This window comes from Lepidochelys kempii, unplaced genomic scaffold (genome assembly GCF_965140265.1).
Source record: "Lepidochelys kempii isolate rLepKem1 unplaced genomic scaffold, rLepKem1.hap2 scaffold_117, whole genome shotgun sequence".
In the NCBI taxonomy this organism is placed as follows: Eukaryota; Metazoa; Chordata; order Testudines; family Cheloniidae; genus Lepidochelys; species Lepidochelys kempii.
In genome coordinates this window covers 261,767-283,240 of record NW_027333596.1, presented here as the reverse complement: position 1 = coordinate 283,240, position 21,474 = coordinate 261,767, and the positions used below count along the sequence as shown (strand labels likewise).

General features: G+C 50.2%; 1 protein-coding gene across 8 annotated transcripts in view; it reads right to left on the bottom strand.

The window, feature by feature from the left end:
- Positions 1–21,452, bottom strand: part of ELMO2 (engulfment and cell motility 2) — a 49,188-nt gene extending 27,736 nt beyond the window's left edge. For 3 of the 8 annotated variants that reach the window (XM_073326830.1, XM_073326835.1, XM_073326837.1), the window contains exons 1-6: positions 18,359–18,436; positions 5,569–5,703; positions 5,401–5,441; positions 4,839–4,911; positions 4,388–4,438; positions 1,843–2,024 (exon numbers count right to left, since the gene is read on the bottom strand). In XM_073326830.1, the coding sequence (XP_073182931.1) occupies positions 1,843–2,024; positions 4,388–4,438; positions 4,839–4,911; positions 5,401–5,441; positions 5,569–5,646 (425 nt within the window). In that variant the 5' untranslated portion in view covers positions 5,647–5,703; positions 18,359–18,436. Of the gene's footprint in view, positions 1–1,312; positions 1,405–1,842; positions 2,025–3,041; positions 4,169–4,387; positions 4,439–4,838; positions 4,912–5,400; positions 5,442–5,568; positions 5,704–9,818; positions 9,841–16,726; positions 16,808–18,358; positions 18,437–20,990 lie in introns of those variants that run through there. The other 5 variants (XM_073326831.1, XM_073326832.1, XM_073326833.1 and 2 more) reach the window with 5 other exon arrangements.
- Positions 21,453–21,474: the final 22 nt, after the last annotated feature.

Below are 21,474 nucleotides of genomic sequence, written 5' to 3'. Positions count from 1 at the left end.
AGTCACTCAGCAAATGCTGTGGCTTCACAGGATTCACCCCGCCCCCAGTCTTCCAGCCAAAGCATCTGCTCAACACAGCCCCTTAACTGGCCATGGGGTTCATTACTAAGAGGCAAGATATTCCACTGCCCTGCCTCTGCAATGCTCTGAGCCCCAGCTCTCACAGCTAGGTCTCCTGTGTGTCAAGGTACAGAGTTATCCCTAGGACACTGGACTGGTTTCTGCAGTGCTCCCAGACCGGCTCAAGCGATCAGGTCTCTCATGTGAAGTGCTTTGCACGCTAAGCATTATTAGTATTAAGTGACACACACCATCCATGTCCCTGTAAATAGCCCTCTCTGCACTGACTGAGTCCCACATTTCTCCTTAAAGAGGCACCCTGACTAAGCTGCTCCAGCAAGACACAACAGGACAAATACAAGAGTAAGGCTTCTCATCTCTCCAATACAACCTGACAAGCTGTTCTACCTTGGACAGGATCCCTAGACCCCAAGATCAGCTGCGCAGACATCTGTATCCTAAGTCATTTATAGCAGGTGGAAGGCAACAAAAGTTTAGCTTGATCTGTTATAAAAACTGTATATAAAAAAGCAGAAGCTGGAAATCAAACACATTCAGTTTGTATCAGTTTAACACAAAGAGCTGGGATTCAGGGTCTCCAAGACTCTTGGGGAGGTCACAGGCTGACACCAAGCTAAGGGTGTCTGGAAATGGTCATATATGGAATCACTGGATGTGTGTTTTAATAACTGTGGATGGGACGGGGTTACTACCCCTCTATGTGCACTGCTTTGCTGGGGGTTACTTGGCAACTTGCTACACTTGAGACCTGGACAGCTGGCAGAAAGAAGAGGGACTGAGCGGCACCATCATGAGTGCTGCTTTTGCCACCACACATCACTCCTCTCCACCTGTTGCGGCCCAGGAATCAACCATCACACCCCTGGGCTTTCATTGTCCTGATGGTAAAAGATATCCTGACAAGATCAGAGGCAGGGGGTGGCAATGGGAACCAAAAAACATCACCCTATTGGGCTGAGCTGAATCCTGATCAACAGCTAGACTTGGACCTGAAGTTCCTGCTATCACCTCCTCCTAGTGCGTCATTTTACCTCTCCCACCATATTTCCCCTCTTTCCCATATATCTCTTCCTGCCATCTGCCTAATAAGAGTCTGGCATAGTCAGCCACAACAATTCCACCTTTTGCAATACGGCTGTACCCTGAGAAGCAGTTATAAACTATGCCAATAAACTCTGGAAAAAGTCTGCCAGGCTTTTGAGTGGTTAATGGGGGCATGTGCTCACTGTACCTGTAATTTCTGAGCAGTTAAACTTCAAGACAAAACACTCTGTCTTATTTTTTTGCTATTCCTGTCTTTTCCATTTTGCGCCAGATTGTCTTGTTTCGTCTTAAAAGGAATGAGATCCAATTTCAACAACTCAAGACCATATACTGCTGACTTTTCCCCAGCAAGAACATTTAACACCATATTTTAAATCCATCTAAAGATGTAGGAGCAAGAGTTCTAAAAGACTCGATAACTAAAGTGGAAGGGAATGACGGTGACTGTTAAAATTAAGTTTCCCCCCTGATATTTTAAGTTTCAACAATTGTAACAGTTTCTCCTCTTTTCTGTGTGTTTAATAAATGTTTTTCATGGTGATTGTTATATTGGTAGTTGCCAGATATACCTGACATAAAACCCTGAGTTTAACATTGTAACAGCCAACAAATGTTTTAGAAAAATCCTAATCCCTGCTGGAACCAAGACAGTTGCTGCTTCACCCCCAGCCTCTTCACCCCCACCAGTCCCTGCTCCAAGAGTCCAGAAATACTTACTGGGACAGAAGTTTGGTGCCACTTTCCACCAGCCGTGTCAGCACTGTGATGCCCTCCATATTGATGAACTCTGTGGCAAAGGTCACATCTGCAGACAGTTTAGCCAGTTCCTTCATGGCATCCAGTCGGGCCTCCATGCTGTGTGACTGGGTCCTCTCCATCAGCTGTCGTGCTGCCCTGGACTGGGAGACAGGCAAGATCTTGCCAGTTACTTATGGGTCTGCTGACACTTCCTGAGCCTCTGCCAGGGATGCAGCAATGGGCAGAAGGAAAACAGCAAGGCCAAAGGGTTACCGGAACTGGCAGAACAGAAAACTAGTTGTCTAGGCAGATTGCGTTGGGATCAGGAATGCTGCTCTCAGCTGTAACTACAGCCAACTGGCAGGTGGGTCAAGTGTTCGTTTCTAATGCTGGATAAATCATCCAATCCCACTCCAGTAGGTACAGTGACCCCTCACTTAACATTGTAGTTATGTTCCTGAAAAATGCAACTTTAAGTGAAACAATGTTAAACAAATCCAATTTTCCCGTAAGATTTAATGTAAATGCAGGGGGTGACGCCAAGGAAATTGTTTTGGGCAGACAAAAGGCACTATATACTGTACAGTACTGTACTGTGGCGGGGAGGTGCCCCTGGCTTATCCCACACAGGCACAGCCTGCTGCAGACAATGAGGCAGGCAAGGATGCTAGGAAGTACCTTGCACAGCAGTAGCTTCCCCCCAGAAGAACAGGTGCTGACTTTGCTGGGGGATGCTCCAGGCCTGCTTCTTCCCGTCCCTGCCCCACTCCAGGCCCACCTTTCCCCACCCCGACTCCACCTCCTCCCCGGAGCACACCGCATCCCCGCTCCTCCCCCTTGCTCCCAGCGCTTCCCTGCCACCAAACAGCTGTTTGGCAGCACTTAGGACTTTCTGGGATGGAGGAGGAGGAGTGCAGACGCGGTGCTTCCTCACTCCTCTCCCTCCCTCCAGTGGCGGATTTAGACTTAGTGGGACCCTGTGCTCAGCTTCATTTTTGCCCGCTCCCCCTCCGCTCCTCCCGTGGGGGAGCATTCTCTCTTATCTTCCCTCCCTCCCCCATTTTTCATTCTTTTTCTCTCCATTCTCCTCCTGGGGCTGGGGGTGCAGGGTCTGGGAGAGAGTTAGGGTGTGGGAGAAGGCTCAGGGCTGGGGCAGGCAGGAGGTGCAGAGCACTTACCTGGGGCAGCTCCTGTTTGGTGCAGGGGGTGTGCAGATGGCTCCACGCAGCGCGGCATCACCCCCATGGCCACGATTCTGGGAGCTGCTTCCCCACCCCCCCACCAGCCAGGCAGGACCACCCGGAATGCAGGGGCTTTAGGGGCTGCGAAACCACTGCTTCTCTTCGGCCAGCTGGCTGCACGGCTTCCCCTGCTCCTCCTGAGTCCTCCAGCCCATGCTCGCAGTGCCGCATTCCGAAAGGGGCTTTAGAGCTGCAGGCCAGGGCCCCGGGGCCCCCTTAGCCCACGGCCCTGCAGCCCCTAGGTTCCGGGTGGCTCTGCCTGGCGGGGGGAGGGAGGGCAGCTTCCCCGTTCCCTCCCTCCCAGAAAGTCCTAAGCACTGCCAAACAGCTGTTTGGCAGCGGGGGAAGCGCTGGGAGGGAGGGGGAGGAGGTGGAGAAGAGAAACTTGTGCAATGCTCCCTTGTAAAGTTGCTGCTCTTCCACAGAATCTTATAAGCAGTGGTCAGAACAGGCAGCCAAACAACATTATAAGGGAGCATTGCACAACTTTAAACGAGCATGTTCCCTAATGGAGTAGCAATATAACCTGGAAACAATGTTAAGCGGGAGGACGTTAAATGAGGAGTTACTGTACAGACATTGAAAGTGGGAACCATAAGAAATATGAGGCCCCAAAAGACCTTTTAGTTCCAAAGAAAAATCTCTCTAAAGCTTTTTAATGCATCCAACACTTTTTCCTCTTTCCATCTGTCCTCATACTGGAAAGAGATAGAACTCTTCTCCACTTCTCACACAAAACTGGTATGCTACTTTGCTGTGTGGTTAAAAAACAGCTGCCATCTCCCATCCCACAGGTGGCTGCATTTCAGAGGTGAACAAGCGACCCCTGTGTAAGCTGTTTTTTAAAATGTATTTATTTTTACTGTTATGATTGTGGTAGTCTCCAGCATCCATTCAGGATTGGGCCCTATTGCGCTGCGTGCTGTGCACTCAGGAAGACGCAGGCCTTGCTCCAAGGAACTTAAACTCTAATTTAAAACAAGATGCAACAAGAGAAGTGTGGAGGCAGGAGGAGCTAATTGGGTGAAATTGTGGGGTTACATCACCTCACGAGGGATGCAATGCAATGGGTCAAGTCACTCAAACTATTTATTTTTCTCTTGTAAGTAAATCAGTAAAGCTGGCTCTTCCTGCTTGGGGCTAAACTGCTCTTCATAGGGGGCACCATCTTTCAGTTTAGTCCACCAAGCAGCAGGAGTAGGCTCAGTCCCGGGAGGAGGAGCAGGGTGCTGAGTGGCTGGAATGAGCTTATGGCAGAGAAACAACTGAAGGAAGGCATATACCGGGGAGACAGCCAGCTGCAGGATGGTCCCATTTTTAATGTCACAGCGAGTCTGCAAAGAGAAAAGAGAAACATCTGAGCAGCATGAGGTGGTGATGGTGAAATGCAGTTGGCCATGGACCTGTGCATCTATGCATGTGTGTATGCAGCCACATACACATGGAGGAAAAGGAGTTATGTTGGACCATAAGGTCCCTGTGCTCGAAAGTGAGTTGTGGGGAGGAAGGGGAAGTTGGGCCATGGGACAACTGTGCCCAAGCAGGTGTAGGGGAAAGGGGAAGAAGGGTTGGGACTGCACTGGTTAATGTAAGTTTCCATGTTTAGTGGCCATAGAGGGGAATGGGGCAAAACCTCTCCCAGTAATGGGGACAGCTGCAGCTCATTGCTGGCCAACGTAGAGACTCCTTCAAACCCCTTCCCTGGGGACCATCACACCATCCCCCCATACTGACCTGTTCTGTGATGTACAGCTGGGGCCCATCTGCATATCGCAGGGTATAGTATTCAGGGTTTGGCAGCGACCACCTGGCAGGGGGGAAGATGACACATAAGGCCCTGTCTCTTCCTTCTAACAGGCCACCACCCATGTCCAGGGCTAGGACTTAGACTAGGGGTGGCTTGCTCCAAGTGGAAAAAAATGGAGATTTGGAGAGAAGCCCCAGTGAGAAGATTGTGGTTTCTGAAGAGGAGGGAGAAGGTGGGATCTCAGCCTGAATAAAACCAGGAGCTGAGAGAAACTCTGTGAAGGCCTGGACTGCAGAAACCTTAGAGGAGGCCAGGCCAAGCCTCAGGAGCCCTGAGTATCAGGGCACAAACATACACAGCAGGGGATCCCGTTACCCAGGAGTTCACGCTCCCAGCTAGAGCCCTGGGCCTGCCCCATGTCCAGGTTGGGAAGCCTGGAGGGAGGCAGTCCACACTGTGCCAACAGCACATCTGGTAGGATATGTGAAAGGCCAGGCCCAGCAGGGTGACTGCTCTGCTGCAGCAGGGCCTCCAGAAAGCCAGACTCACCCATCACAGACCTCCTTGATAATGGACGCCAGGGGCCTTTTCTAGAACAGAAAGAGAGAGAGTGCTCAGCAGTGACCCTTTCTCCCAGCCACAAGGGAAGCTTCCTGATTCTGTTTCCCCATGTTTCAGCACCATGCTCCAAGTTCCTCTCCTGCACCCAGCTCTCACCTGGTCTATTTCAAGCAGCTGGGCATTGGCTCCAGGCCATTCAACAGCCACTTTCACAATGTCCATGGGTGGTGGCATGGCTCCAGACTACTCCAGTTCCTTCTGAGATGGGGGAGACAGCATCCACCCCCAAACCTGTGGAAAGGGGAGATGGTGAGCAGCTCTTTTGGATCCATTTGGGTTCCTATATTGCACCCATCCCCACAGCACCTGAGCACCTGCAGGAGGACCATCTTGTGTGAAGCAGCGTCCGGCCTTTGGATAGGACACATCCAGGCACTCTCTGGAGCAAACCCACCAGTGTTGCCCTATGTGACAATTGTTCTACCCCATCTCCTACAGGACCTCAGACTACCCCTCTGGCTGACAGTGAGAGTGAAGGGTCCCATATGGTCCATCCTACCAGGGGCTTTCACGAAATGAACACAGAACATTGCAGGGCATGGACATTCAGTAAGTACCATGGCAGAGATCAGAAAGGTGTTGCACATACTCCCCCAAGGAATGAGGGACCCCCAACTCCTGTGCAAATACCATTGCAGTCTTAATATTTTGGTCACATGGATTCAGAATCATAACAAGCTCAGCATTCATACTTTAAAGGCAGAGGCTGCCTACACTACAAATTACTTCAGTATAATTTATGTCTCTCAGGGGTGTGTGCGACATAAATTATACTCCTGAGCAACATAAATTACACCAACCTAAGTGCCAGTGTAGACAGCGCTATGCCAACGGGAGAGCTTCTCCCACTGACATAGCTACTCTCTCTCGTGGAGGCAGGAATTATTAAGCCAACAGGGGAGCTCTCTCCAGTCAACTTAGAGCGTCTTCACCAGAAGCTCTACAGTGGCGCAGCTGTAAATGACGTAGTGTAGACATAGCCTGAGTCTGTAAATGCGTTGAGCTAGGACAAGACTCCTCAAGTGTTCCCCCAGCTGGAAGTCAGGGGTACCATTTTACAGAGTATGGTATTGTACATTATGAGATTTTATGCCTTAGCAACAGGCATTGGCCCCTGGTGCACAAAGGCCTGCTGCACCAATTTTATCTCCTTTTCAATGACTCTCAAGATGCTCATATAGGATTGTCAAGATTTCTCTCTTGTACATTTCCAAGTATATTTAATTCAGCTGAAGGAGCCAGAAGAACAGCCCCAGAGAGCGAGAGGGCAGGTATAACAGGTCACAGCAGGGCAAGATTCTACACCCACAAGTACATCTCAGTTTTCACTGGAATGGCCCCAGAGGCAAGTTGAGTCTCTGTGACCCATTAAGTCCTTGGCTGTTGAAGAGGCCGAGCACTGCTAATTGTGGTGGTGGTTGTGTACTGGACACATAGTCCACTAAGAGCTGGATGGAGACAAACCACTCAGTATAGCAAAGAAAATGACAGCTGGATATGACTCAGACACTTGCCCTGGGCCCTCCTGCAAAGATGAATAGCTATGTCAACCCAATCCTGTCTGCGCAGCACTGGAGGTTCCCTAGCCCACTCCCTGCTTGCCCCCGTGGCTAGGTAGTTCAACACAAACAGACCAGTCACAACTGTGCAGCCAGGGCTGGTGCCCAGGAGAGAAATGATTTTCAGAAACCAGGTGAGAAAATAACTTGTTACCAGGCTACAGCTTCATGCCGAGAAAAGAGCAGGGTTGGGGAGTTGCAGGTCTCAGCAGCGAGCCCCCTGGCCTTGCTCTGCCCAAGCAGCCTGGGTAACAGAGGTTAGGGACTTGCTGTCACTATTTCTGCAGAGCTATGACACTTAGGTCAGGATAATCAGCACAACAAAACCCTCTGCTAACTCCTACCACAGGCTCCCAGTCTGTATTTGGGTCACGGTGCAAGAGAAATAAGGAGCTTACAGAGCCTAATTGTCATCAGTGTGCAGCGAAAGAGCGGGTGAAGGGGGGAAAGTGCAGACTGAGCATTAGGCCCGTTCCCACTCCGAGCAGCTGCAAGCTGCACCCACTGCTCTGGGGACATGGGAACTTTGAAAAAGATTAAATGCTTCAACGACATTAATAACCACCAGCCTGTCAGGGAAAGAGACTAACGGTCAACTTCTTGACCCACACCAGGCACATAAGCAGGTTCCTAGACAGAGCCACAGCAACATCTCCACCCCACACCCTTAGTGTGGCTGTGCTTCATCACCATGCCAGGCACAGATACAGCTGAACTGTGAGCTTCCGCCAGAGCTACGGTTACACCCAGCAGCTGCCAGGGTGTCAGGCTCTGACCCAGGACAGCCCAGGACCTGCCCAGGTCTGAATGTCGCATGGTGTCTAGGGTTCAATCCCCTGTGGCATGCAAGACTGGCATGCAAGTCTGTGCTCTATCAGTGGCAGGCTGCAATTCAGTGAAATGCTATTGCTTGGTTCCTCTCTTTTCAGTTTGTAATACAGTTGCTTTTGCAGGCTGGAGGCTGCCTGTCTCCCTCCCACAGGGCTGTGGTCACTAACCACATGTAATGTGGGCCCCAGCACCACCATTCGCTCTCAGGCTGGGAGATTTCAAACAGCCTATGTGAGATCTGAACTGTCATAGAAAAAACAGCCTCTCCCCAAAGGGAAAGACAAGGTGCTGCCTGCAAAATCAGTCCCCAGCACAGAGGTCTCTCCCCCTCAGGCAAGACCTAGCAGGAGATGGGTAAAAAGCATCTGGAGTACAAAGTGATTTCTCCATGGAGCCAGAACCTGGGGGCAGCCCACTGCCACTCTTAGACTGAGAGGCAATGTCACAGCCACCTGCAGAACTGGAACACAGCCTTACGATGAATGCATGAGGATGATTTCCTTGATCTCTTAAAGAAGTGGAGGCCAGGACATGTAGACTGGGAGTGTTGAAGAGATGCTGGCAGCCTTTGCAGCAGAGGTTTGCCTGCTCTGCTGCATTTCCTTGTAGCAACGAACGACCAGCCCTGCACCTCCGGGCCTCTCCCTCTATTTCCAGCGTCTGCTCCCAAAAACCTAGGAGTCAGTGGGATTCTGTGAGTGAATGACTAGTGACACAGAGAGGAAGAAAACAACTGATGCAGAAAAGTGCCTATTATGATGACGCACTTGTGACCTGGTCATGCCATTTTCTGGTTACATCAGCTCCTTGCAAAACCCAACTCTACCAGTCTTCAAGCCTTCAACCCTCTGCAATAAGAGATGTACAATCTCAGATCCTATAGCAACACTAGTGGAACAGAAAAGGCAACATCTGCTCTGCTAGCCGGAACTGGGCCTAGGCAGGAAAAGGCCCAGCTATAGGTATTCCAACAATTAATGCTGATTGGCATTTGCTTTCCCAGTTAGTGTCTCCAATGGAAGGGGAACAAGTGCTCATGGAAACAGGATATTCTGGGTGCAGAGTGCATTGCTAAACCCTGCCATTCACAAGTACAACCCACACATAACAGCTGCTCTGATGGGAGTGGAGCATGGACTGAATCAGTGAGATCTCCACAAACGGAGGAACCTCGCATGATTGCCATGCAAATTGAACAGCATAATCTGGAAAACACCTTCAGAAGCAGAGGGCTCTGCTAATACATCAAGAAAAAAACATCATGAGGGCTCAGTGGAAAGTTGCAAGGGAACTAAGAGGTCTTCAAAGGGCAGGTGCAGCACGAGCGCCAGCACGGCTTTCAGAGACGCTGGTACACCCGTCACATACCCAGGAAGGATTTCTCAGGGCTCCTGGAGTGTAATCCTCTCCGCAAAGGAGAGATCTGATATTAAACAGGCACAGCACTTGATTTAATCTCAAAGATACACACAGAACATCTTCCACTTTCCACAGGAATGCCGGCCTGAGCATCTATCCTTTGAGAAGGAACTGATCATAAGTGCAGAGATAGCACAGCACCACAGTGAATGGGAAACAAAACCTCAACAGGAGTCACATGCCCAGCTAGATGGAACCAGGCCATTCAGACAACATGACAAGAAAGCAGCTGGAATGCCTATCCCAATTCCATGCACTGTAGATAAAAGTTGCCAGGTCCATTCTCTCCAGCACAAGAACAATGTCTGCTATTTCATCCCCTAATGCTGGAGGCAACACAGCTGGGGCCACTGGAGGGAGCCATATCCTTTTCCAAGACTCCCTTTGGATCAGGACTCGACCTCCCTCATTGGGATAACAAACAGAACTGGATGTCCCTGCAGGACAGGACAGGACACCAAGCAAGATATCCTCACCTCGCCACAGTCCCCTCTTTTAGACCTTCCTGTGGAATCACCGGAAGGAATTAAAACTCACCTGAGAATTCAATTAGAGAAGCATTTAGAAAAGCCCAGTGCAGACCACAGCCATGGACCAGTTCAGAGAGAGAGAGAGAGAGAGAGAGAGAGAGAGAGAACGCTGGATAAAAGCACCCCCCTCTCACTCTCTGCTTAAGATGCCGCCTCAGCACACCACTGTCCTGTTGCCATGGGCTGCCACTGCCTGTGTGTTAATGTTCTCCCATTTATGGTAGGGTTTTGTCTTAACCCTTCCCTGTCTCTCACTGGAGAAGGCAAACACCCGGCTCCTTCCTACCACTTCAGCTTGGGTCTCTGCTGTTCACAACATCATTTTAACATTGTGAAAATATGTCCCAGAGGGAGCTCTGACATGCTTCTGGTGTCACAAGCTCAGAGCAGTCTGCAGGCTGAGCCCTGCTCCGTCAGCAGGATCTTTTTATCTGAGCTGGGTAGGTCAGAGAATTTAGGGACCATGAACCTTGCCAGAAGCAGGGATGCACATTGTTCCATGGCTGGGACATACCAGGGCATGCAGGAAATACCGACATATCACTTGCCTTTTGAGAGCAACAGAATAATGATGCTTCAGGCCCAGGCATATCTGAGAGAAGACAGCCCAGGCTGGCTGGGAAGGAAGCTACATAACCAGTTCTGAGGCTGTTGAGGGTAGTATCCATAACAACTCTGCCTAGCCAAATGGTCTCCAGCCTTTCTCCTGAGTAATTAGGCTGCTATGTGTATTATGTGATTATCATGCACATTGTGTAGAGAGTTGTCACTTTGGATGGGCTATCACCAGCAGGAGAGTGAATTTGTGTGGGGGGGTGGAGGGTGAGAAAACCTGGATTTGTGCTGGAAATGGCCCAACTTGATGATCACTTTAGATAAGCTATTACCAGCAGGACAGTGGGGTGGGAGGAGGTATTGTTTCATATTCTCTGTGTGTATATAAAGTCTGCTGCAGTTTCCACGGTATGCATCCGATGAAGTGAGCTGTAGCTCACGAAAGCTCATGCTCAAATAAATTGGTTAGTCTCTAAGGTGCCACAAGTACTCCTTTTCTTTTTGCGAATACAGACTAACACGGCTGTTACTCTGAAATAGGCTGCTACTGGCACCTTTATGGTCCCATCTGTCCTGCTCCTCTCAATGCAAAAGCCTCTCCTGAAGCAGAGGCTCAGAAAGAAACGCTGTTATTGTTAGCCAGAGAACCCAGCACAGATCCGGGCATTTCCATGTGGGCACCCTGAACAAGGGATGACCAGACAGCTAATAGCACACAGAAGAATGAAGGTGCACACCCTTAAGATCCCTGGGACAGTGGGACTGCCCCTTCTTCCCTAACAAAGCATGAAGTTTCAGTCCCTTGCATAAGCTGATTTCTTGTGACCAATAGAGAGGGCTGGGAATACTGAAAATTAACTGGTGCAAACTCTGTGCATAGTTTACAGTGTGTTAATCACAATTACCGGTGTTTTGGCAATACAGACACACTGAGAAAAGTGCTCTGCTCACAAGTCTCATTTCCTGACAGTGAAACAGATTCCAGAACTCAGGACCAAATTCCTAATGGCAGGAGGATGCTAAAGTGCCCAGTGCCCAACTCAAAACTACCAAAAATGAGCGTCTCTCTAAAGTGTGACAGCTGAATGTCCAGATCCACACTGCATTCAGCCTTAAGCCCTCTGTCAGACATTTTAATCTTGGTTATTTCAGAGGAAGAAGGAAATCTATTCCATGAGCAAGTGCTACACATAAGGGGAGTGCCCTTCCTGACCACTGTAACAAGGGGCTGATGCCTTGAATACTGGATTCCCTTAAAGTCTAGTAAACTGCAATGATAGTAAGGGTGAGGAATGAAATATAGACCCAAGAAAACCTGCTGAGGCGGGGGAACTCTGCACCTCCAACCAGAGAAATCCATTACAGAGCTCTCCTCATCCTGCTTAGAACCCATCAAGACAGAGTCTCAGCCTCACTTCTTGTGTCTCCGAACAGCTTCAAGAAGCCTCATCTGTCAGAGAGTCACAATGCAGCAGCAGCCAGAGTCAGACACAAGAGCAAATTATCAACTAAGCCTTTATCTACATTTACTGTGATTAGGGTACAAGGAGCAGCACCACCCCACAGGTCCCCAGAGATAATACATGGTTTCCAGAACAACTCCAAGCCTGTGGGACCTAACATGCAGGTTCTCATCCACAAAGGTCAGTGATAGGCAGGGATGAAAACTTCCCACAACTGACATGGGATCCTTATTTCCTGCTCTCCAATCAATACCTAACCAGGCCCCAGAAGTCTGGGAAATCCTAGTCATAGGAAGCGAGTGCTAAAAAACACCTGAGGCCCATTGGGTTCCCCCAGTCTAGTGTTAGGGTTACTGAGGGTAGGACTCTCCTGGCTAGAGTCAGGGTTACTAAGCGCAGGGATTCCTGGGCTAGGGTTAGGCCTGGGGCCTGTTGCAGACCTCAGCCTGGGCTCCCTGAACAAATAACTACTGCTCCCATAAACAAACAACCAGACCAACCCCACTTTGACCAACTTGGGCCAGTATTAAATGCACAGCAAGAGAGGTAGAGCAGGTTCAAGGAAGGTTTCCTCAACTGTCTAAATCTGTAGCATGCAAGTCCTATAACTATTATATCTGCAATTAATTTAACTGGAATGTATCCTGACCATGAAACATGCTTATATGAATACAAGAGAGAAGGACAAACAGAAGACAAGCTGAAAAGAGCTGGAATTTGTAGGGAACTGACTTTCCTAATATTTCTAGCCACCTCCCCACATCTCCTGGTTTCACTATAGCTGGAAAAGAGATTTGTGTTTGAATAATATTCCTCCTTCCTCTTCTGCCATTCCTTGCAGGGAAATCACAATCCTGTGTTTGGGACCTCGTTACCAGTTGCCACGGAAAGATGGCATCTCCAGGATTCACAGGCTGTGAGGGAAGAAACTCATACTGGGATGTAGAGAGAAACAGAATTTATTATGTGCAAGAGCTGTGGAGCAAAATTCTGGGTAAGACTGTGAGGTGCCCAGGTTGGGGTTTCCTATAGGTCTCTGGCCCCTTTTCTCGTCCTGTGAGGAATGTGGGTCATTCTGGAAGTGGAAGTGCAGATTAAGATGAAACGATTCAACAGGAAGGGGAAATTCTCAGGGTTATAAATAGATCATGCTCTACAATTAGGCAGCACTACAGAGGTCACTGCAGAGCTCCCAGAGACAGCTGAGCCATATCTGCATTTTGGGCTAAGGATGCTTTCAGTAAATCCGCACTTTAAAAATACATCAGCAGAAATTATATTAAACTATTTCCCCTTTTATAAGAGACACATGTACAAAACTAAAACAAAGCTCAGGAACACGACTCCTTATGTACAGTTGTGTATATAGTGGATTCAACTTATTCAAAGCCTTTGAACAGTCCCGCTGCAGACTGTACAGGGACACCCAAGGAAGACAGACAAGCATCAAAGGTGAAATGACCAGACATGGAGCATGAGAAGAATCCCAGCAGTTTATGAAATAGTCAGTGGAAGGTTTGTACAGGTATAACAACATGCTACACAGACACATCACTCAAGAGATCCACAAAAACCAACGATGCAGCAGAAGAAGCTTTCTAACGCAGGAGAAACAAAGCTCAATATACTGGCAATACTTTGGATCAACACCTAAATACAGGGATTGCTTAATGCAGGTGGTCTTCCAAACAGGCTTCACTATATGGCTTAACAAAAACCAACCCCACAGGTGAGAGATGGTGTATTTTAAATTGGAATGAAATTTTGCAGAGTTAGGGGAAGTTCAGCTATACCTAGTAAGATCTCAGTTTTGAAACTCTTGGAAAGCAGCATGTGTGATTATTACTATCAGACAGTTAGCAGTCTCTTACAACGCACTCCGCGACTGCACGATGATTTACAAATTTCTTGTGTGGAGATAAGAGCCTCGTCAAAACTAATTAAAGATCAATTTACTATGTGCAGGTACCTCACTGGAGAAATGTCTTCAAATAAAGCAGTGAGGGAAGGGGAGGCTAAAGTGGAGAGGCAATCAGCAGAGAAGCTCACAATACTCTGTTCAAAAAGCTTCTGCTCTGGGAAGGAGCAAATCTAGAAGACTGCTACACTCCAAATAGAATTAATTCTCCTATTCAAAAGCTCCATTTCCTTTGCTTTATGAAGAGAGAGCTGAATGTGTTGCACACAGAATAAAAATGAAGAGGAAGAAAAGAGCAACACAAGAAAATAAACTGCATGGCTGAAACCCCTAAACAATGAATAGCTCCAGCTTCTGAAAATCCTTGGATGCGGTATAACTTACTAGGAGATTCTCAGAAAGTCCCCAGTTGGCACTACCAACAGCCAACAAGCTCCCCACAACAAAGGGGTGAGGACATGTCTAGTAGGGAAACTCATGGCAGATTGTTCTCTTGTCCAGAGTAGGGGCAGGGAAAAACAAAGTAGCTGAAGAAAGCCTATGCTGCACTACAGTCCCACCTTAGGGCTTTTTTCCAGTATCCCATATCTTCTCCCTCACCTCAATCCAGAAAGAAACAAAGAGAAACTTACCTCTTCTCTAGAGAACTCATCTCATACATGTCCTAGACTTAGCTTCCTCTGCGTCCCTCTACCTCCTAGCACCCTTATAACTTTCTCAGAGAGGCTGCGTATTATAACTGCCAGAAGTTTGCACTGGACATCTTTCTCAAATGACACTTGACTATAATAAGTCTATACTCGGATGTATTTGTTTTAACCTGCCTCTTGCAAGATGATTGGATAGAAAATACTTCATACGAAAGATGTAGATACCTAGTCACAGATAAAAAGGGAGGAGAGTTAGAAAAAGAAAGAGAACAATACAAACCAGACAGATGGGCAAGGAGAGAAATGCTGTAGGATGAGTCAGCAGAACCTGGAGTTTGGTACAAAATTCATCTTAAAAAGCTGCCTCCCAAAAACTTCTCTGAGCAAGTGTTGTGCATAGTACAGCTTCAGGGATGCACAATAATGATGTACGGTACCAAATCTACTTAATCAATCGCCATATTTAAAAGAACTGTGGATTTTTAGCCGGAAGCATACTCCACAGGCAAGGGATATAGCTATCATCCACCTCAAAAGCAGTCTAAATACTCTGCTGATTGAGAAGGCAGGTTAATGCTCAGAACAAATTAATACTGACCAACTAGACTGAAGCTGCTTCTCCAGGGAGCTGAACTGTCAAAAGAAGAATTTTAAATGTATTTGCAAATTAACAAGAAGTCAGACTCAGGACTGTACAGTTGGGATAATGTGTGTGACCTGTGCCATGTGTATGCTGAGGTGACAGGGGATAGGCTGCAGTCCCAGAAAACAAAAATATCAAATCTAATCAAGATAATCAAAGAGCGTTTAACAACAGTAGTTCATTTGCCCTGAGCAGCAGTCACAGCCTGCAAGTATTCCTCAAATGGTAAAACGCGATATTTAGGCCCATGGATAAATCTGGTGCTCCAGACTTTTAAAACTTTAAAATGGAGTCATAATGGCATTATCAAATGAGATTACCAAAGTGACTCCCTGCAAAGACTTGGACACTATCAGCAAAACATTGGGTTTACTCTGGATGGCTTTAATAAAATTATGCACCAACAATTGCTTAATGCTACACAAACTACAAGACAAAGACAGATGTGTATCTTGATAATCTGACTGTGAGGTGATGTATAACTGAATATTGTCTGCATATTTATAGAAAGGTAGCTTGCATATTTCCATATAATGGGGATTAAGCAGGAACATGTCAACACAACCCCAAGTGAGAATCTGAAACAGGTGCCTGAGAGACACCACCACAGAATAAAGCAGATTCTGAGCTCCAATGACTTTGTGAAAGAACAGGAAACATTTAGACAACAAAGATTCAGATCAAGCCAGGGACAGCCTGAAGGACCAAGAATTGACTTCTGTCTAAAGAAGAGAATGTCATGGGTCACTGTGTCCAATGCTGCTCAGAGATCTTACTAACAGCAATTGTTATCAATGGTGCATGATAAACTTCTAGCAGTGCAGATTCTGTATTATGTGGTTTTCAATAGCTCTGTTGGAGCTTTCCACATAAATCAAGCAGGCCCAGGCTGGCATGCAGGAGCTCTGAACTCTCTCAAGCACTTTCTCAATAGGATACACAGCTTAGAATTGGCAAAGAATTGACAGAATGGCTGTTCTAAAGCCAAAGGAAGAAACAATACCAAATAACTGAACCACACAATGAGGCAATTTGCAAAAGAAACTAAGGATGGTGCAGAGTGTGTGCGCACACGTGCAAGAAAACCTGGAAAAGCATATGTCAGGTAGGACAAACTCAGGCTCATTGTGAGATAAGAATTCCAGCCACACCACTGCAGGCTGTGATCACATTGGATCTTACAAGATAAATAGGATTCGGCTTGTTTGGTATTTTGATGAGAGATCTCCAAGAAACATCTAGACGTGGCAGGAAGTGGTGGTGCTGGTGGGAGCTATCTTCCCTCTGGTCCACTCAAGAGGTGCCGTGAGTGCATTCTTAGAGAGAAAAGACCAAAGCTCTGGTGTCCTGTCCCAATCCTAACTTCAGTAACTACTTTCTAGCTACACACACACACATCAACCCAATTCCTTGTAAAGTTTTGATGAGTGGTGCTGTGAAACTGGTACCATGCCCTCCCCCACATGTGGATCCATTTCTGGTTTGTGATCCATGGGGTTGGACAGTGCTACACTTAAGGTTACTAACACCAAGGAAAGCACAGACCCAGCACAGGGCAAGGTGGGGCCCAAAGGGTTATTCTCTGGCACTGCATAGAGGCAAGCTCAGCCAGCAAGGTCCAGGCAGCACTGAGTGAACACTGCCACAAGCAATGCCCACACCGATGCTGGGGCTCCCTCAACCCACCTGGCACCCAGCCTTCCGCAAGGCCCCCAGGCCCCAGTTTCCGTCTTGCAGCTGCCTTGAAGTACCCAGCTCCCCTCATGGTAGCTGGTTAAACCCAGCAGGCTCCCTGTGCTGAGGCACTTTGCTATAAACAAAATAGACACCCCCACCCCCTATCCCGGGCACTGCCTCCCGCCCCCAGCCACCCTGTCCCACAACCCCCAGCTGGCCCAGGCACCAGCCCCCCACCAGCCCCCAACCCCGGCACCAGCCCAGGCACCGGCCCCCAACCGCAGCACCAGCCCCCCAACATCCCCCATCCCGGGCAGTGCCTCCGGCCCCCAGCCACCCTGTCCCACGGCCCCCAGCTGACCCAGGCACCAGCCCCCCCACCAGCCCACAGCCCCCCAACATCCCCCATCCTGGGCAGTGCCTCCGGCCCCCAGCCACCCTGTCCCACGGCCCCCAGCTGGCCCAGACACCAGCCCCCCCCACCAGCCCACAGCCCCCCAACATCCCCCATCCCTGGCAGTGCCTCCGGCCCCCAGCCACCCTGTCCCACGGCCCCCAGCTGACCCAGGCACCAGCCCCCCCACCAGCCCCCCAACATCCCCCATCCCGGGCAGTGCCTCCGGCCCCCAGCTGGCCCAGGCACCAGCCCACAGCCCCCCAACATCCCCCATCCCGGGCAGTGCCTCCGGCCCCCAGCCACCCTGTCCCACGGCCCCCAGCTGGCCCAGACACCAGCCCCCCCCACCAGCCCACAGCCCCCCAACATCCCCCATCCCTGGCAGTGCCTCCGGCCCCCAGCCACCCTGTCCCACGGCCCCCAGCTGACCCAGGCACCAGCCCCCCCACCAGCCCCCCAACATCCCCCATCCCGGGCAGTGCCTCCGGCCCCCAGCTGGCCCAGGCACCAGCCCACAGCCCCCCAACATCCCCCATCCCGGGCAGTGCCTCCGGCCCCCAGCCACCCTGTCCCACGGCCCCCAGCTGGCCCAGACACCAGCCCCCCCACCAGCCCACAGCCCCCCAACATCCCCCATCCCTGGCAGTGCCTCCGGCCCCCAGCCACCCTGTCCCACGGCCCCCAGCTGGCCCAGACACCAGCCCCCCCACCAGCCCACAGCCCCCCAACATCCCCCATCCCTGGCAGTGCCTCCGGCCCCCAGCCACCCTGTCCCACGGCCCCCAGCTGACCCAGGCACCAGCCCCCCCACCAGCCCACAGCCCCCCAACATCCCCCATCCCTGGCAGTGCCTCCGGCCCCCAGCCACCCTGTCCCACGGCCCCCAGCTGACCCAGGCACCAGCCCCCCCACCAGCCCCCAGCCCCCCAACATCCCCCATCCCGGGCAGTGCCTCCGGCCCCCAGCTGGCCCAGGCACCAGCCCACAGCCCCCCAACATCCCCCATCCCTGGCAGTGCCTCCGGCCCCCAGCCACCCTGTCCCACGGCCCCCAGCTGGCCCAGGCACCAGCCCCCCCACCAGCCCACAGCCCCCCAACATCCCCCATCCCGGGCAGTGCCTCCGGCCCCCAGCCACCCTGTCCCACGGCCCCCAGCTGGCCCAGGCACCAGCCCCCCATCCCGGCCACCACCCCCCGCTCCCAACGGCCCTCCCGCCCCAGTGTCCCCGCTCCCCCCCTCTCACCCGAGCCGGCGGCTCCCAGTCCCCGTCGCGACCCGCCTCCAGGCGCGCAGACCCGCCCCCAAGGCGGCGACCAGCCCCATTGCAGCCTCTGCTCGTCACGCAGCCCCCTGTGCCTCCCATTGGACAGGAGGCCTGTCTGTCACTCAGACGAACGGGGAGGCTCGTAACCCAGCCGTTCATCGCTCTGCTGACAAGCGGGTCCCGCCCGCCCCCGTTGCCCGCCGCGGGCTAAGGCCCGGCCTGTGACTGACCCCCCGGGGATGGGGCCGGTGGCGGGCTGGGGGCATGGGGCATGCTGAGCGGGCACGGTGGGGAGGGGGCGCCGCTGAGCGGGGGGTGCATAGGCCGGGGCGGGGAATAAGTGAGCCGGCTGGATGGCAGCGGGGGGCAGAGGAATGCGAGGCCGGAGCGAAGGAGGGGGAGGCTGGATGAGAAAGAGAAGCAGGGTGGTGCATTGCAGTCATTAAGGCGAAAGCATGGATGACGATTTGGCATCTGACGGGAGGGACAGAGACTCGTGCAGCTGTTGGTGGTACTGGGTGATTTTGTCTCTGTAGCCAGTGGGGTAGTCAGAAACAGCCAGGAGTCCAGATACCCTCTGAGGCTGTGATCTAACATAGTGATCTGGGGCTGGTACCTTCAGTGAGGTGTGATGTTACGTGCCTCCCTTTAGCCACCAGTATCAGAACAACATCAGAACGGTCAGACTGGGTCAGACCAAAGGTCCATCTAGCCCAGTATCCTGTCTGATGACAGGGGCCAATGCCAGGACAGGTGCCCAGAGGGAATGACCAGGTGATCCATCAAGTGATCCATCTCCTGTTGCCCATTCCTGGCTTCTGGCAAACAGAGGCTAGGGACACTGTTCCTGCCCATCCTGGCTAATAGCCATTGATGGATCTATCCTCCATGAATTTATCTAGTTCTTTTTTGAACCCTGGTATAGTCTTGGCCTTCACAACATCCTCTGGCAAAGAGTTCCACAGGTTGACTGTGCATTGTGTGAAGAAATACTTCCTTTTGTTTGTTTTAAACCTGCTGACTATTAATTTAATTTGGTGACCCCTAAGTTTTTGTGTTTGAGGAGTAAATAACACTTCCTTGTTTACTTTCTCCACAACAGTCATGATTTTATAGACCTCCATCATATCCCCCCCAGCCATCTCTTTTCCAAGCTGAAATGTCCCAGTCTTATTAATCTCTCCTCGTATGGAAGCTGTTCCATGTCCCTAATCATTTTTAGGGAGCCTGCTGGGTTTAACCAGCTACCATCTCTGTACCTTTTCCAATTCTAATATCTTTTTCGAGATGGGGCGACCACATCTGCACACAGTATTCAAGATGTGAGTGTACCATGGATTTATATAGAAGCAATACATTTTCTGTCTTATTATCTATCCCTTTCTTAAAGATTCCCAACATTCTGTTTGCTTTTTTGACTGCTGCTGCACATTGTGTGGATGTTTTCAGACAACTATCCACAATGGCACCAAGATCTCTTTCTTGAGTGGTAACAGCTAATTTCGACCCCATCATTTTATATGTATAGTTGGGATTATGTTTTCCAATGTGCACTACTTTGCATTTATCAACATTTAATTTCATTCGCCATTTTGTTGGTCAGGTCACCCAGTTTTGTGAGATCTCTTTGTAACTCTTCACAGTCTGCTTTGAACTTTTCACCAGTCTCCTACATCGTCTCTTAGTTTGGCTTCAGCCAGCTATTCTACACTGAGACTGAGCTTCTGCAAGCACCAGGATAGTTGGGAAACGATAATGTTTGTATTAAACATAAAGGAGCTCTAAAGCTGGGTGTTATCTTCATATTGCCGTCATTGGAGCATCTCTTGTCTCCTAGACTCAATTTACTGTTCCTGGGATTCAGAGGAGTGGGTGATCTCCATGAACCACTGTAGACTGGCTAGTCCTAGCAGCAAGAAGTGCTGCTTTGTACAGTTTGGTGCAGGCATTCAGATTGGAAAACCAATTAATATTCCAGAATAATTCAGGAGGGAGTGATTTAACAGCTCCTAAAACAGGGACGTAGCATCTCTTGACCACTTCCACAATGTAGACATGTCAAAAATTCTGTCTGATTTATTTACTACAAATATCATGCACATTTTAAATATATTTAAAAATGTAAGAGGAACTTTTCTTTCAGAAAGGCCAGTGCCAACTTCCTTCAAACAACCGTTTGTTATGTTAAGCTGTTGCTCAAGAAATTGTTTCTTAGCTCTGGCTTTCTTGATGGTTATTACATTGTCTTAAACGTTTTCTTTGGTAAGGGTTCAGAGGTTTGTGGCACAGCACCTTTGGTGTCAATAGGTATCTCTGGTTTCATAGTAGCAGCCGTGTTAGTCTGTATTTGCAAAAAGAAAAGGAGTACTAGTGGCACCTTAGAGATTAACCAATTTATTTGAACGTAAGCTTTTGTGAGCTACAGCTCACGACTGAAGGCATCTGATGAAGTGAGCTGTAGCTCACGAAAGCTTACACTCAAATAAATTTATTAGTCTCTAAGGTGCCACAAGCCCTCCTTTTCTTTTTGTGACTAGGTATCTCTGTGTTCCCTAGTTCCTTTAGCTTCTGCTGTGATGCCTACAAGAAAATAGCTTAGTAGGGCACCTACCTGTCTAGGTCAGCACTCAGGAGTGGGCTAGCCATCCTTCCAGAGAGCAGAGGTGAAACCCGCGGGAAGCAGCAGAACCCTAGATGAGGGAAGGCCAGGGGACTGGATTGTGTGTATGGGGCGGGCAGGCAAATGCAGCATGTTTAATCTAAACACTAAAGCTAGACGATCAGGCCGCTCCCAAAACCACCCGTCACCGTTCTGCAGGCCGTGTCCCTCGCGGCCTTTGCCTGGGGCAGGCCCGGTGAGGGAAGCGCCAGGGTTGCTCAGGCACCGCCAGCGTCCAGTAATAAACGACCCTTTCAGCCCGCCCCCGAGACCCCGGCCCCCGCGGCTGGCGAGGCTCGGGCCGGCGCCGGAGGGGCCAGGGAGGGAACAGGCTGTGGCGGCCGGCAGCACCACCGCCCCCGTTCTTTTCCGTGAAACCCCACCGGAAACACCTCCGATCCCCGCGGCCGGAGGGAAGGGGGAACACTTTGTGCAA